This window comes from Nipponia nippon, unplaced genomic scaffold (genome assembly GCF_047370975.1).
Source record: "Nipponia nippon isolate SJK-2023a ecotype South Korea unplaced genomic scaffold, ASM4737097v1 scaffold_1, whole genome shotgun sequence".
NCBI classification, from domain to species: domain Eukaryota; kingdom Metazoa; phylum Chordata; class Aves; order Pelecaniformes; family Threskiornithidae; genus Nipponia; species Nipponia nippon.
This window is the reverse complement of record NW_028262290.1, coordinates 144,253,098-144,268,265: the sequence shown is the minus strand read 5'-3', so window position 1 is coordinate 144,268,265 and position 15,168 is coordinate 144,253,098. Positions and strand designations below refer to the sequence as shown.

At 35.7% G+C, this 15,168-nt stretch overlaps 1 protein-coding gene across 2 annotated transcripts in view; it reads left to right on the top strand.

Annotated features, from left to right (window-relative positions):
- MINDY3 (MINDY lysine 48 deubiquitinase 3) overlaps window positions 1–15,168 on the top strand; it is a 60,319-nt gene that overhangs the window by 22,394 nt on the left and 22,757 nt on the right. For both annotated transcript variants that reach the window (XM_087775796.1, XM_087775806.1), the window contains 2 exons: window positions 2,716–2,786; window positions 3,965–4,045. In XM_087775796.1, coding sequence (XP_087631922.1) covers window positions 2,716–2,786; window positions 3,965–4,045 — 152 coding nt within the window. The remainder of the gene's footprint in view (window positions 1–2,715; window positions 2,787–3,964; window positions 4,046–15,168) is intronic.

Here is a 15,168-nt window from a genome sequence, read left to right as displayed (position 1 = left end):
CTAAAACATCAGTGTGTTATCAACATTATTCTCATCCTAAATCCAAACCACAGCACTATACCAGCTACTGGGAAGAAAATTAACTCTATCTCAGCCAAAATCAGGACATCCCCTTTAAATCTTTCTTCTTATTCTAATCTTTTCTTTTACTACAGTTATCCACAGTAGGAAGATATGTGAAGGTAGATTTTTTTTCTCCTTTTTTAAAGACTGTCATTCTTACGTGAAGTGTAGCAATTTAATATGAATACAAATAATGCTGTAATTGCTTTCTCTTAAATAGTGCCAAGAATTTGTGGTGTTTCATGTTGTCACTAGGTGGCGGTGTTCTGATACGGTTGGTAACTATTTAAACCATTTTAAAACCATCCTTAGTTTGGACGTGACTTTTTTTTAAAGGCTCAGGTTTTCTCCCTTTTTAGAAATTTGAGTACTTTTCAAAAGCATTCTAAAAAAAGGTGAAACTAACTTTCTGGCAAGAGACATAGGTATTCATTTTCTTAGATGATCTTTGGTATTATCAGATCTCTTCCAGGGGTGGTGTTTCTTTCTGTGGGGTGAGGATATTCACAAGGATGAATTTTGATTTAGGGCAGCTAGTCTCCCTTCGTTTCCTCATCAGTCATCTGAGAGTGATTTTTGCTTTTGTGTCAATCTTCTCTGTTGACTAATACTGAAGAAGGCATAGGTCGATCAGTGACTACAGGCTAAAGTTAACCTAATAGCTTTCAGAAACACGATCTATGTAGCTTGACTACTAGCTATTCAGGATATTCGCACTCTGCAGCTACTCTTGTAGCCAGGATCCCAGTTCTCTCTAGTTATCAGTCAGAATTCTCATCTAGTTATCTGTCAGGGGAACAAAATACTTAATAATCTGATTTTTTTCTGAATAATTTTCTGAATAGTAAGTATTATTTATATGTGACTTTGCTGTTCTGTTCCAAGCATCAGCTCCCAGATCTGAAGCCTTTGTTTAGCAGATTGAACTTTTCATTGGTCTTTGTTAATGATTTTTAAGAAATACATGTGATGTGTTAAAATTATTTCTTTAATATACTGTTGCTTACTTAGGTCAGTTGTTTCCATTTGTTGCACTTACAAATGTGCTATTTCTGAACAATAGCTATTCCCTAATTTGAAGGATCCTTCACCAGTTTTTTAATTGGACTAGCTCTCTTGCCGTCAGCTCAAAGAAAGGATGAATTGTCTTAGCGTATGGCAATTTATAGCAACACAGCTATAAGTCAGTGAGGTAATGGGGTTCTGCAAAGTATTATCTATGCATCCCCGGATGTTTTAATTCCAAGCAAGTCTGAAGATAATCCTTGAAAGCACGGTTTCAGATCAAAGAATTCTGCACTGGAAGGAGAGCCTTTTAATATGTATAGCTGACAACTCTAAGGAAGGAGTTGTACTTCCAGGCCACAAAGGTAGAGAACAAGCTAGTGTTTGTAAGTTTTCTGGGTTTTGTTTTTTGGAGTTGTTTTTTTGTTTTTTTTTTTTCTCTTAACAGTAGAGGGAAAAGTTAAACTATTACTGTAATAACTGTTCTGCACTGTCGCAAGATTCAGTAAGGTAAACTTGAAGCTGGTGAAGGAAGCATGGCATCCCATGCCTAGCTCTGTGAGTTCAATGAAATGCAGAGTTGATTTCTGGAAGTCCAGAAATCTTTTAAATTTAGAACACTTTCACTTGCTCATGGTCCTGAGGCTTTAGCCCATGGATAAAGACATCATAGTTTTATGCTGTTGTACATGAATGATCAACGTTAAAAAATATAGTTGAGAATTAGAGTTTTAGAAGGAACTTTCAAATACAAAAGTCAATGTTCTCCGAAAAAAAGAAATACAAATCTTGTTAAATTGATCATGGTGTATGTTCCCATGTGTATTTGCAGGATCAGACATGTGCTGCTCTTTGTTTAGACAACATTTGGGACCTAGCAGAGTTGTTACAAGTAGACAGTACTTGCACTGTTGAGATGATGTATATGTAAGCCCAGAGCTGCTTCAAATCCTTATGATTATAACTAGTTTCTAAGCTTGAATTTTGAACTACTTTCTCATTCTTTATTAGAGAGCCTTAAATAAGGCTCTGTAAGTGCTCTTCCAATCAGTAGTACGTAAATATTTCAGCTGTTCCTGACAGCTGTGTGTGTTTGAGAGCTGTATGATACATTAAGTGGCAGTTAGTACAGAAAATCAAATTGAGTGAATGCTTTCTTTCCTACTTACAAAAGTATTATTTGGAAAATTACGTTTTGTTATTGAGAATGTGAAATGATTAAGATAAATATAGCCAGGGAACTCTAAAAAAAATAAAAAAAATAAAAAGGAGGGAAAGAAAACTACATATATGAATAGATACACTTTTTTTTGCTCTTCAAGATAGCTATTTTTCTTAAATTTTTCTGAGAATAATTTTGGTGTAAGTTACAAGTGCTCCATCTCCTAATAAATCCAACAACTTTTGAAAAGAGGCTATCAACAGTAAACTTTTAAAACCATCCATTTGGATCTTCTTATTTTATAGAGAAGGATATTATTAAACCTTTGTAGTTTTTTGACTATACCTTGATGATTTGCCATTGTTGCTAAAACTGCACAACTTTAAAAATTGTTGTTACTTCACCAGTTTTTAAAGTAAGAAAAATGGCTTAAAAGAGGCTTTGCAAATTTTTCTTGAATAAATTTTGTGTTTTCTTTTGAACAGAACTTCTTGGTATACATAAACAGGCAACAGTAGGCTTTTTGACATTGATGGAATCTCTGAGATATTGTAAGGTAAGCCGTTTTCTGCATCATTTAAAATTTTTCTTTCATTAAGGTGTTGTGGGCTTCTTTGTCAGTATTACTAAAAGCTTCACTGTGTACAACTGGAGATATTAAAGAACTTTCAAAGTCTGTTCAGATTAAAACTGAGACTAATACTAGATTAAAACAGATATATAATAAAATCATTAAATGCATCTTACTAAGTAAATGTTGTTTGATGCTATTTAAATCAGAACTTTATTGCACCAATTTAATGTGGCTAGTTAGAAGCTTATGCTTTTACTAAAATAATGCTTAATGCAAGTTATGTAGATGGCTATAAAACTGTAAAGTCCCAAAGTGGCTTGCTATTGTGAATGTTGCAGTTTTATTTTTCTCTTTTTGTGCTATCACTGTCTTCCATTTAAAATAAAGAGCCATAACTAAAAATGGTAAAACTACTATTAAGTAAATATACTCTGAATATAATATATTCAAGACCTAAAAGTTAGTTTATGTATTTATCTGTGAACATCTGAAAGTAACTGAAGTGCAACCTAGTCCATATTGTTTCTTCCTGTTGTGACACAGAATTTCTTGATTTAAGGTTTTTATTTGAGAGATTTTGTGCTTTACAAATATAACTTTTGAAACACCATTAATACTCTTAATTTCAAAAGACTTTTTGGTTGTTCTTTGCTTCCCTTTCAATCTCTATTGAATTTCTTTAACTTAACTTAGGGTTAAAGAGGATTATGTAGTTTGCAGAACGTTGGTGTATTGACTCTAACTAACTGTCCCTTCATTTATTAAATAAATGTCAATTCTGAATTGTTTAATCCAAAACCAGCTAATAAGTCAAGTGGACTTCTACCTCATTTAGCATCCAATTATAGTATTGTTAAGCAAAGGAGTACTTGTGTGCGTGTCTCCAAGTTTGAAATAAGGGATATTGTTGATACCACTTTCTCACTGATGTCTTATTTCAGTTAATTATCATAAGCTATGTTGTTTTCCAAGTCAAACAGGAATCAGTGATCAAAATTAGAATCTAAGTATTTTACACTGTTTTGTCATTTTATTGAACATTTTGTATTAGTTTTCAGAGCAGTTGGGACTTCACTAACTGAATTGTCATTAACTTGATCACTAACTAGATGAGTTTTCTGGGTTTGCTTTGTGTTTCTGATTTTGTCATACCTTTTTAGGTTGGCTCCTATTTGAAATCTCCAAAATTTCCCATTTGGATACTTGGCAGTGAAACACACCTCACAGTCTTTTTTGCCAAGGTATGTTAGATGTGATCTTTGGTAACCTCAGGCAGATAAACACCACATAAATTCGAAGTTCAGATCTTGCTACAATGTGAGTTTCCTGTGGCTTTAATGTTAAAATGTAGTCACCAAACCTTTTAATTAAGCTTTCCCTTCAAGGCAGAGTTGTTCAAATGGTTTAATGATATCTCATAAATTTTAGAGAAGTCTTTCAGTTCTAGCTTAATTTATTGGGCTGGGGGAAGGGTAAGCTTTAGAACACCATAATTGGGATAAGTACTGTCTTAAATTTCTATAGGGCAAGAGAGATGTAAAAAGGAAATAGTTATGTGTAGGTGCCTGTTAGTAGTTTAATCTCTCTGACAGTACTTTCACAATTTTTAATCTATAACCGTAGTTTTTTGTTCTAGATGAAAAATAGATATCAGGACTGGATAATTCCTTACATTTATTCTATCAGATATGTACCGTAATCTGTGAAATGTACAAAATGCTTTTGAGATGAGTTCGCAGTTTAAAATCTTAGACCAAATTTTATGAGAAGACAATCTCTGTTTCTTTAGTTGAAGATTGTAAGTTGTTTTCCTTACTTTTTTTTTTCATTTCTGTAGAGCACTTGTTTCTGATTAAAAACATTTACTGAAACTTTAAGTGGTACTTACTAGTATATTTATTAATGCTTATTAGGAATGAACTTTCCTGTACTTAGTATCTTACAAATGAATGAATATTTTAGGTATAAATCTTGCAGATAAGTACTAGAACATATGACAAACTTAAAGGCATAATTTCTTGACCTGTTGAATTTCCATAAGGAAAACTTTGGCCTGATCTTTAAAAAGAGGATGCAAAAGCTAAGAGATTTTTATTACAAAAACAAACAAACCAACACCTACAATACATGGGAAGTTCATGTGTAGCAGTATTTCTTTACTGTTACACTTAAATGAAAAAATCCTTTACATTAATTAGTCTGTGTTGCGCATTGAATATTTTTTTGCAGATTCTGATGCAAATGCTATACTAGAACTTCCCTGATTTCCTTGTGTCTGATAAATGCTCTTCCTTCCCTACTCCATGGTAACAGAAAAATCCTTATCCTCCTTTGAATGTTTGTTTTCTGCCTTACTCTCTCCCCAAACAGTCTTTCCTAGTAAAGTTTTTTCTTATTTCAATTTTGAAATTTTATCCATGATTTTTCTCAATTATACCATCGAAGTCAGTACCTTGTATAGATAGCAGTCTGATGCAAATAGGCATAATCACTCTGTTATACAAGTCAAGTGTACCTGTCCAGAATGTTACTGCATCTTCTAATGTGTTGTGTCTACAGTGACGATTTCCAGGTAGAGATCCATTTCTAATGCTCTTTCTTTTAGGATGTTGAGGGCTATTTGCTGGGTTTAAAGTAACTGGGCATCAGCATCTGGTGCCTCCAATACACCTTGGCTCCTCTTTCTTCACTGAACTCCACTTAGGCTATGGAAAGCTTCAACTTGTGATTAATATCTTAGGAACTAAGAAGCATGAAAAGGAAGCAACACAGGCTTGGAAAAGAATTTCCTTGGAATTTTTTTGATGAAAAGAAGTAGGAGCTGAAGGTGTGTTGAAGTTCCAAGAGTTCTTGAGTATGTGCTTTGCATGTCTGACCTCACCCTTTCTAAAGTGAAGGTTGGTGAGCATTTCAGGTGGAGCAGACATGTCCGCTACAGTGGAAATATGAATTGTGTCAGCAATCCATTGTTTTATCATTTGAAGCTACATGCCAAAAACTACAGGAAGAAACTTGAATTCATTGCCAATGGTTAGTCAGCAAGTGGTTAGTGTGTGGTGTTGTCTAGATGGTGTTTGATGCTGAGTATGTAGCTTCTAGCTTGATGGTGAGTTTGATTACATGAGAAAGAAATCTTCAGAACGGAAAGAGGAAAATGGACTGTGGAGCCAAAAGCAGTGCAGATCAAGTTTGAAAAAAACAAATGCAGCCTTAAGTCTTTCAAGCTGCATATGATTTACAGGAGCCTAAACCCTTATGTTTAAATAGAAGAACATTAGGCAATTATTAAGCAGAATAGTAGTCACTTTTGTCATTAGCTGAGTAATTGGGCCTAGAAACCTAGAAAAAAGCAATCTTCCTAGGATACTTGTCACTATGGACAAGTAGTGTGGGGAAATTACGGAACGGGACAGGATCTTCATTGCTACCTCAAGGACTTTTCTTGAGCACAGGCATTCAACAAGCAAAAGGTTTTACTTAAATTCTGCATACCACCTTACTCAAAGAATTCTAATTTCTAAGGTGGACCGTATTGAGCAAAAATACTACAGCTTCTTCTGCAGATGAGTATGTAATGAAGTTGGAAAGGACATAGGAACATTTGTATTGCCTAAATAGTTAGTTCTTCAGAACTCTGATACTTATGTGTATCACAATAGAGGTGAAAAAACGTGTGTAAATAGTTCGGAGCTGGGGGGGGAGGGGGAAATGTTAGCAGGGAAATGTAATTAGTACCAGCATATTTTCTTTCTTTCAATTACAACTGTGTGTGTATAAGGCCAGAAAGTTGGTTGATGCTCAGCAATCCAAATTTAACATTTACTGAAAAAATAAGAGTGGCTATTACTCCTAGTAGTCATGGACTGTGCATTTGCAATGAGGTAGATTTTCCCTGAAAACGTGAGTATGTAGGTTCTTCATAGACAACTAAATCCAAGCAGCCATCATTTCTGCCTCTCCCGGCCCTCCCTTCCTTTCAGTGAATAAGAAAACTTTCAAATGGGCTCAGGCCAACAAAAATAAATAAGGAAGCTTTCATCTGACACACTAAGTATCCCTACATGCTCGGTCAGGTTGTGCTAAAACAAATAGACAGCATTGTAAATGTCCTCTAAAAATCAACTTTACAGTCATCTTTTTTTTTTTTTTTTTTTCATTGTAGGGAAAAGAGAGAGTGAGAAGTGGGGCAGCTCTAAATTACTTAATGTAGGAATAAGGCTGTGATGCCCTGGATCAAATGCTGTATGGTCAGATCTTGGCTATTTTTATAATACTCGTAACATAGGCAATTATGAAAAACTGAGACTATTCAGAACTTTTAGGAATGTCAGAGTGTGGTCAGACACTGTATAAAAGAATACAACAGGTTGAAGTGTTATGTGAAATATAACAAGAAACTGTTTCAGTGCAAACAATAGGAAGAACAACAGCAGGTTAATAGCTGCTTTCTAAGTACTATCTGCTGACATGCAAACTCACATGGTCTGGAAGTTTGAATTCAGACTCTTTGAAAGTGAAAAGACAGCATGGAATGAGTGTCTGTCTGGTGACTTTAGGTGACTGACACTGTCCGTGGGGACACTTCGGAACTGTGTAAGTTTTTCAAAAAATTCCTTAGTCTGTTCCCAGGTCTTGGAGCACACAGGCCACAACAGAATCGGCTATCCATTTTCAGCATTGTAGCATTTCTAGACTTGAAGAATCAGATAAGCAGAGGAAACTCCTGGCTGAGACATCTGAATAAGTTACAAATTACTGCTTTTCAAGGAAAGTGTGCCTGTTTTGCTGTGTTGGGACTGTACTTATGGTTTCAGATTACGTTTTTTTATTTTTCTAACTTTGATCACTGTAACCTGTTCTACATATTCTCAGGGCCTTTGTTCAGCATCCTTCATAGTATTGTCTCTCAGAAGAAAGAACATTCACTTTTCTTCCTAAACAATCTTTTTGATCAAAGTTCAACAGAGGGACACCTGAGCAAACACTGACACTGCTACAGGAGATCCTGAATGTGGGTCAGTGGTGTTTACCAGAACTGGGCTAAGGGGGAGAGTTATTGGGTACAACATTTAATCTCAGAACACCAACAGAGAATGTCAGTGGCCGTGAAAGAAAATAAGATGCATGTGTAAAAATTCAGCTATTACTAGTATGTGTTAACAGCTCTGGTCTCCACAAAAGTAACCTACGTATACACAAATAAATTATACTTGTCCTTTAACTTAGGAACTCTTCTACTTTGGGAATGTAGTGAAAAATACCTACATCCTTCTTTTTGGTTTTTGTTCCTATGACCAGTGAATGCAGGTAATCAGATTTTGAAAAAGTCTTTTTTTCATCAGAGAAGAAATCAAAATCAGATTTTGAAGAATTCCACTTCAGGAAATGGTTACTGCATGTGTGGTTTCAGAGTCTTTAGTTTCCATGAGAAAGTGGAATTGGTTCTGGTTGAGACAGTCTGGATATCTAGTAGAAATAATATAGATTCATGAGGCAACTGCAGAAATAACTTCTGGGCTAAAGTAGGGTTTAAATTTTCTGTGTGCTGATTAAGAGCAGGGAGACGTATGCTGCTCTGTTCTTGACAGTAGCTCTGACCTGGCTAAATCAGCAGTGAATCTTCAAATATTTCTATTAGCTGTTAATTTAAGAGCTGCTTTCTGCAGGAAGAGACCCCTTTTTAAAATGAATGTTAGAGCAGGGTGTTTCCTGTGAGATCTGTGGGCCCCCAAAGACAATTGAAGTTACTCTACTGATTGGTTTAAGTTTCATAGTGTAAATGCTATTGCTAAATTAATTTAAATTGTTCTGAATAATGCGGTAGTTCATAGGGGTTGCTTTGTCCAAACAAGTTGCCTAGCAGAAACGCCAAGTCTCTTGAAAATAATGGTCTCATAGTTGGCAGGGGGCACCTCAAAATAAAATACTTCTGTAAGGTATCTACCCTATTCTAGCTTTGCAAGATCACAGAGCATAATTGTGAAACCTTATTCTGCTCTTTGTGGGTCTACTCAAATTTTACTTTCCCATGAATTTGTTCCTTATACAGAAGTGTATTTCTCTCTATGAACAGACACTTCCAGGCAGTTTCTTTGTTTATTGTTTGTTTGGGAGGTTTTCTATGGGGAAACTTGTGCTTTTTTCATTCACGTAAGTGATTTTCACACCAGCATTTATACAAGTAACTTACAGATTTTGTCTAAACTTTTCATTGTAGTAAAATAGACTTTATTTGTGATGCAACAGTGTATGGTGCCATATTTGTTTCTAATGAGACAAGTTCATGACATCAATTTACCCAAAGTCATGGTGGCTTTATTTTCTCTAAAGATAACAATCTGGAGCACTGTCATTTATGAAGTCTGTATTTCTATGTCTCTTTTTTTTCATTAGAAATGTAATTTTGGCTTTAAGTGAAGGTAGATTTTGTGAGAAACTTCGACCGTCATACAATTTTTGGCTTTGCTCAGGAGAAACATTTCTGTCTCCTTTTATTTTCCTGTTTCCCACACTGCTGGAATGAGCAGCCCACTGTGATAGCTGCAAGGAAAAATCGGATCTCTCTGTCTCCTCTTAGGTTTTGATGGTCTGTACTTCAACTGTACTAAAAGTATTTTTAAATAGTGGAGAAACAGAAGCTGCTCAGAGTGGTTATACCAGCTTTCTACAGGACATGTTCTTCTTCATGTCTTACACAAGGTTTGGGAAAGAAGAAAACATTGTGAAGAAGCCAAGTATGCCCTCTCCAATCCAATTCTGATTTTGCCACCTCCCTGACATCCTTTCAGGCCTACAAAGAGTCTTGGAGAGCTCTGGACTTCCAAGAAGTGCAGAGATACGGAGAGGACAGCAGAAAGTTTGAGTGGGAAGATTGAGGTGTACGTGTCTATGGTAGGCAGGTGGGACTGACCTGCAGAGCTAGAAGGTTAGGACTCATACATCATTGTGCCGTAAGACATCCAGTAATAGGTGTTACAGAGGCCAAATCATATTCTAATGCAGTAGACAGGAAACACTGTGATTACGACATACATTTTTACATCCTAAATCAAAGAGAATCAGGAGACTATACTAAAGTTTTCAGGATTTTAGTGGGCTTGACTTGGATTTTCTGATTTTAGGGTTGGTGATACAGGATCATCATTCCATCTTCCAGAGTCAGGTAGGACTCTAGTTACTCAGGATTTTTGGATCTTTCAGGTATTATTAGAAGGATGGAGCGTGATCTGAGTCCCTGCCACACAATTATAAAGAGGCTTTGAAATGGAGATCCAGCTATACAGATTTTATTTTTTTTAGCCTGGTACAGTAACTAAAAATGTGGAGCTAGGAAGCCATAATCATGGTATCTAAGGTCACGTGATTGACTTTTATCAAGACTGGAGTACAATAATATATCCACATATGTTGAGGAAATTGCACGTGAAAAGTATTAAAGAGCATTCTGAGTGATCTTCCAGTTCCTGAGGTTGGGTGGTAAAGAAGTTGATGTCTTTGAACACTGGAGAAATGAATCTTTGGGCAGTGGTAGGCATTTTGACAATTTGTGGCAAAAACTCTGAAGTGAGAACATTCAGGAATTAGGTCAAAGTCCTGTAATGCTTGTATTGCTCTTGTCAGAAGTGCTGTGCATCCCATAATAATGAGTAGCAATTATGAGGCTTTACTGCTCAGATCATAAAGACGTGACGCAGTCATGAGGTTTTGCATTATTTGTTCTTAGAGTTGAGACATACAAACTGTAAATGTAGAGGTCATTAAACTGAGAGACGTAAGACTCTGAATGGTAATCTAACCAAGTATTTGGGATTTACCATCCTAAAAGAATTGTGTTCACTGTGTTTACCCCAATTCTCTTGACTAATTTCAACCATTTAGTCATATCTAGATGTTCTCTAAAGTTTTAGAAAATGTTTAACGTTCATCCCATTATATACAGCTTTCACGATGATCATTTAAGGACATTGTTCATGGTTGGCTGATACAGACCATGAAATGTAATTGTATATGCCCCTAAGCAAATAAGCAAATTACTTCCTTTTGGGAAAAGACTTTTCATCCATCTGTTTTCTTTCAGAGGGGGAGGTTCAGTTTTTATATATGAAGTAGTTGAGACTAGGGCTGCTTAGACGATATCACTTTTCATGTGTTTGTTTGAGTTGTTCCAGTTTTTGTGTCACTGAATTCTTTCTCCTGAAATGTTACATGTTTTGATACTGGTTTGTGCTGAGATAGATGAGAGAATGACTTTGTACTGACTCCTTGCACGCTGTTTCCAAGCCTAGAGGAAAACTTGTAAAATGAGGCAGGAGAAGTAGTTCTAGCAGTTCCGATGGGAACTGTTGATCTAGCAAAATCTAGATCGAAAAATTGAAAATAAAACAACCACTTGTTGCATGAGATGCCCTTTGAAACGAAGGAAGGAAGGAAGGAAGGAGGGATGAAAGAAGGAAGGAAAGAAAGCCAGTGCAATGAAGAGAACCTTTTCTAGATCCACTAATGAAAACTGAAGGAATTTTCCATGAACTGCTAAGCTCTCAATGTATTGTAGGAGCACTTCCGAATTGGAAAACTTACAAAGACAATATGCTTATGTAATGACCATGAATATCACATTAACCATTTATAGAAAAATTGTATTCCTTAATCATTTCAAGTCTATTTTAAATACAATTAGGAAGAAAAGTAATTCTAGTAGTCATGTATTTATTCAGTTTTCCAACTTCCTAGTTCCCTTCAAAGCATATGCTCGGTTTACTTTCTGCTTGCTGAGTTTGCATTTCAGTTGGTTAAGAAACAAACTTTTGTGTGATTTTTAAAGATTGGCAGTAGGCTATGGGAACGTATTTGAGTCTAATGTGCAGTCCTCGCCATGAAACAATATTTTGACTATAATTTCAATGATCCATTGTTTCTGAAAGTTAGTTAGCTATATTTTTAATGGAATAGATTGTAGAGGTGAATATGTAAAGCACCTGTTGTGAAAAATGCACAAAGCGGTATAGAAATGGTGGCGCGTTTACTGTCCGTTTGTAGGCGGCGCAGTCCTGAGGAGTATTTTTTCCTTTTCCTCACATTAGAATGAATGGCTTTCATACGTAAACTGCAATTGGGGACTGGAAGGTAATGGACTGGGTCCTATCCCATACAAATACTTATTAGCATCTAGAAGGATTTATAGCCTCCTGTTTCAGGAAGGAGGGTATGAGCAACATCTAGTTTGTATGTACGTTGGCCTATCAAACGAAAGGCTGATTTTTTAAAGAAACACATTGTAGTTTTTTCTTTCTTTTTTGTAGTATATGCAGAGTGGCTTGCAAATAGTAAATGCATCAAAGACATTGCTAAATGCAACTGTATAATTTATAAGTCATTGTATCAAGTAAATTCTGAAAGTCAACATACCTCATAGAAACAAGGGCTGAGAACATTATTGTATCATTCTGTATCCCTTTTAGGTGTGAAACCAATGTTGGTTCCAGCTATATTTGGTACAATAGTGAAGATATTGGCCCTGAGTCATCACGTGACGGGTAGATACTCTGTTTTTCAAATTTGGAGGAATAAGCATCCTGGCTCATTATTAAAATATGATGAATAAATTGATAGAGTTTTTAATAGTATTGCAGTTTTTAAATATCAATCAAATTTATATTTACAGAAACATGTTGCATAAAAAATTGGTATTCCTAATTCCAAATCAAGTGAAAAAAAAAATGCTGATGGCTTTTTCCTCCATCATTTGCTTCTTCCACTAGTCAAGTGCCCTGGCCTTTCCGTGTACAAGTCCTACTCAATTCTGCCACAATTATCACTTTAGTTCCATTTTCAGCTATATTAAATAGTGAAGTATTGTTTATGCTGTTGCTCAGATAGCAATGCATTGGGATACAACCATCCAGTGAGTACTGACCTGAAGTTTTCTTAAACACACCTTTTTTAATATAATGTGCTCTTGTATGTTGCATTACTTCTTTTTTTTTTTTTTTTTTCTGCTGGTCACACAGGATAGCCACCTCACTCAATGCATTAACATTTACCAGTTGCTGTCTTGATTCTGCATTTGGCACATGCTACGTTTGCAGGTATTCCAGTTTGCTGGTAATGTTCTGAAATTAGGTGTTGTTTATATATATGTCTTTGCATAATTTATTTACAGACCCCTTCCTTCTGTTCGGTCATTGCTACTGAATATTATACAGTACAACTTAGAATCCTTCCCGTGTGTGATGGCTTCCAGTTTGCATATGCATTAATGGTTAGCTCATGGTAGATCTTGGCCTGAAAAATACAATTCTGCTTCAAAAGCCCTTTTCTCATTTGGATGTTTATATCTTGACTTTTTAGTGTTCAAAATGATTTTACGCTTTAGCTTTCTGCATGTATTTGAATATTTTTCAAATTTCCCCAAAATAATAAAACTAACCTTTCTAATTTGAGTACTCTTGATAGTGGAACACCCTAATCAATTCATAGTTCATTTAGTATTTGTGGGAGGGGAGAGGCATAAACTTCTCTTTTATTCCCTTAAAGACCTTCTAAAATCTTAGCCCAAAAGCTTTGACTTCGATAAATTTAGTGCGCTTTCATTTCCTGCTGGTTTACAAACCATTGAATAGTATGCAAACAATTAGAATATATTAGCTTTCTTAATAGTTAATCTGGCATCAAGTGAAGAATGGAAAGAAGAGTGTTAGTTTCACACAGTAGAATACTCCTTTCCAGAAAGTATATAAATGCAATGGTATACTCCAGTGTTCACATCAGGTTTTGGCATGACTGTCTTTATGAAAGAAATAAGGCAGAGGTAAAAGATGCTGCTCTAGTCATAAGATGCAGCCTCAGCACATGGAGGAGGAAAAAAAAGCTGAGTTTAGTTTCCACGCTTTTTCAACAAGTAAATATGCGTGATTGTCAAAGTTTCTGAACCGATGCAGGTCAGTAAATAAAACAATTTAGGACAGCAAATGGTATATTCATAGTTGGGGGTTATCTTAATGGAATCATTCCAGAAATGGCATTTTAAAAGAGAAATTTTATTGAGTCCTTTCCACACAGAATTCTCTTTCTAACCCATTGTCTTCCAAAATATGCAATTTAATATGCTTGTAGTATCACAATGAAGAAACATGACGGGTAAGTAGAATGAACAACTTCTCCCCATATTCCATGTATCCTTATATGAGGTAATAGGTAGAAATCGTAACCTGTCATAGTGCCAGGCTCATGCCATCCATTCTTTGCTCTACAAGCCACCTTCCTTTTTTATTTTCTCTTATCTTCTAAGTACAGCCTACTAACTGCAGAAATTGTTTACCAGGTAATGACATTGGGAATATTATTTTACCCATTTTCAGTGAGACTTAGAATTGGAAATCTAGCATTCACTACGTGACCGAATGGCAGTTCCAGAATTAGTGTATGAACTGATGGTATGCCCATCATGTCTTCTGTTTGAGAAAATGAATCTATGTGAATGGCTGTTAATCTGTGCTCGCCTGTTATAAATATATGTTCTAGATTGATTCCTCAGATTCTTTCCTCCCCTTAGAATTTTTCTTCCTGAAAAATGTCCTGAAGTCATAAATGTCTTACAGAGCTTATGAAATAGTTTTAAATGTAGTTACTGAATGCCTATTAAAGATATTTTAAAGTAAAGTTTTCTTGGGCTAAACAGCAAGGAAATTATTTTGTGGCCATTTTCGTTCTCTCTGCATTTTTCTTTTTCCCCAAAATGTCTGAAGACCAGATGTTCTTTCTGAGCAGGGCACCATGTATCCTTGGGAAGTGGAAGATGGCATTTTTTTATTCTCTGTTCAGCCTGCTTTATTCCCATGTTCCCAAACCCTACTGGGATAGATGCAGGGAACTAGAAACACTAAACGAGACTGCCAACATGACAACATATGCTTTAATAATAAAAATATTCTTTAAAATAGTAACAGTTGTAGTCTTGTTCTGAAACCTATGCCAAACTCTGCTTTTTGCAAAACTCCCCAACTGCCTAATTAACATGTGACAGGACAGACTGAACTTGTGTAGAGAGTCTGTATGTTTCCAGGAGACTTTAGGTAAGTTTATAAATGGCAAGAACCTGGTTGATATCAGTTTGGGTTTTAGCTGTTGTTTGATCCACAAAACCTTAATGCATGTGACAGCTGTTGAATCCCTGGGAACATTAGAGCGAATCCATATACAGCATCTGATTTCATCCTTTACAAGTACAATCACAAATACCCTTAGCAATCCATTTCTAACCGCTTTTTGAGAAGCATTGAAAATTGAGGTTTTCATCCCTTAATTGTCTCCTCTCATACTGATGGCAGCTTTGTTGTGTACAGAATAACATCTTTGACCTCTTTTG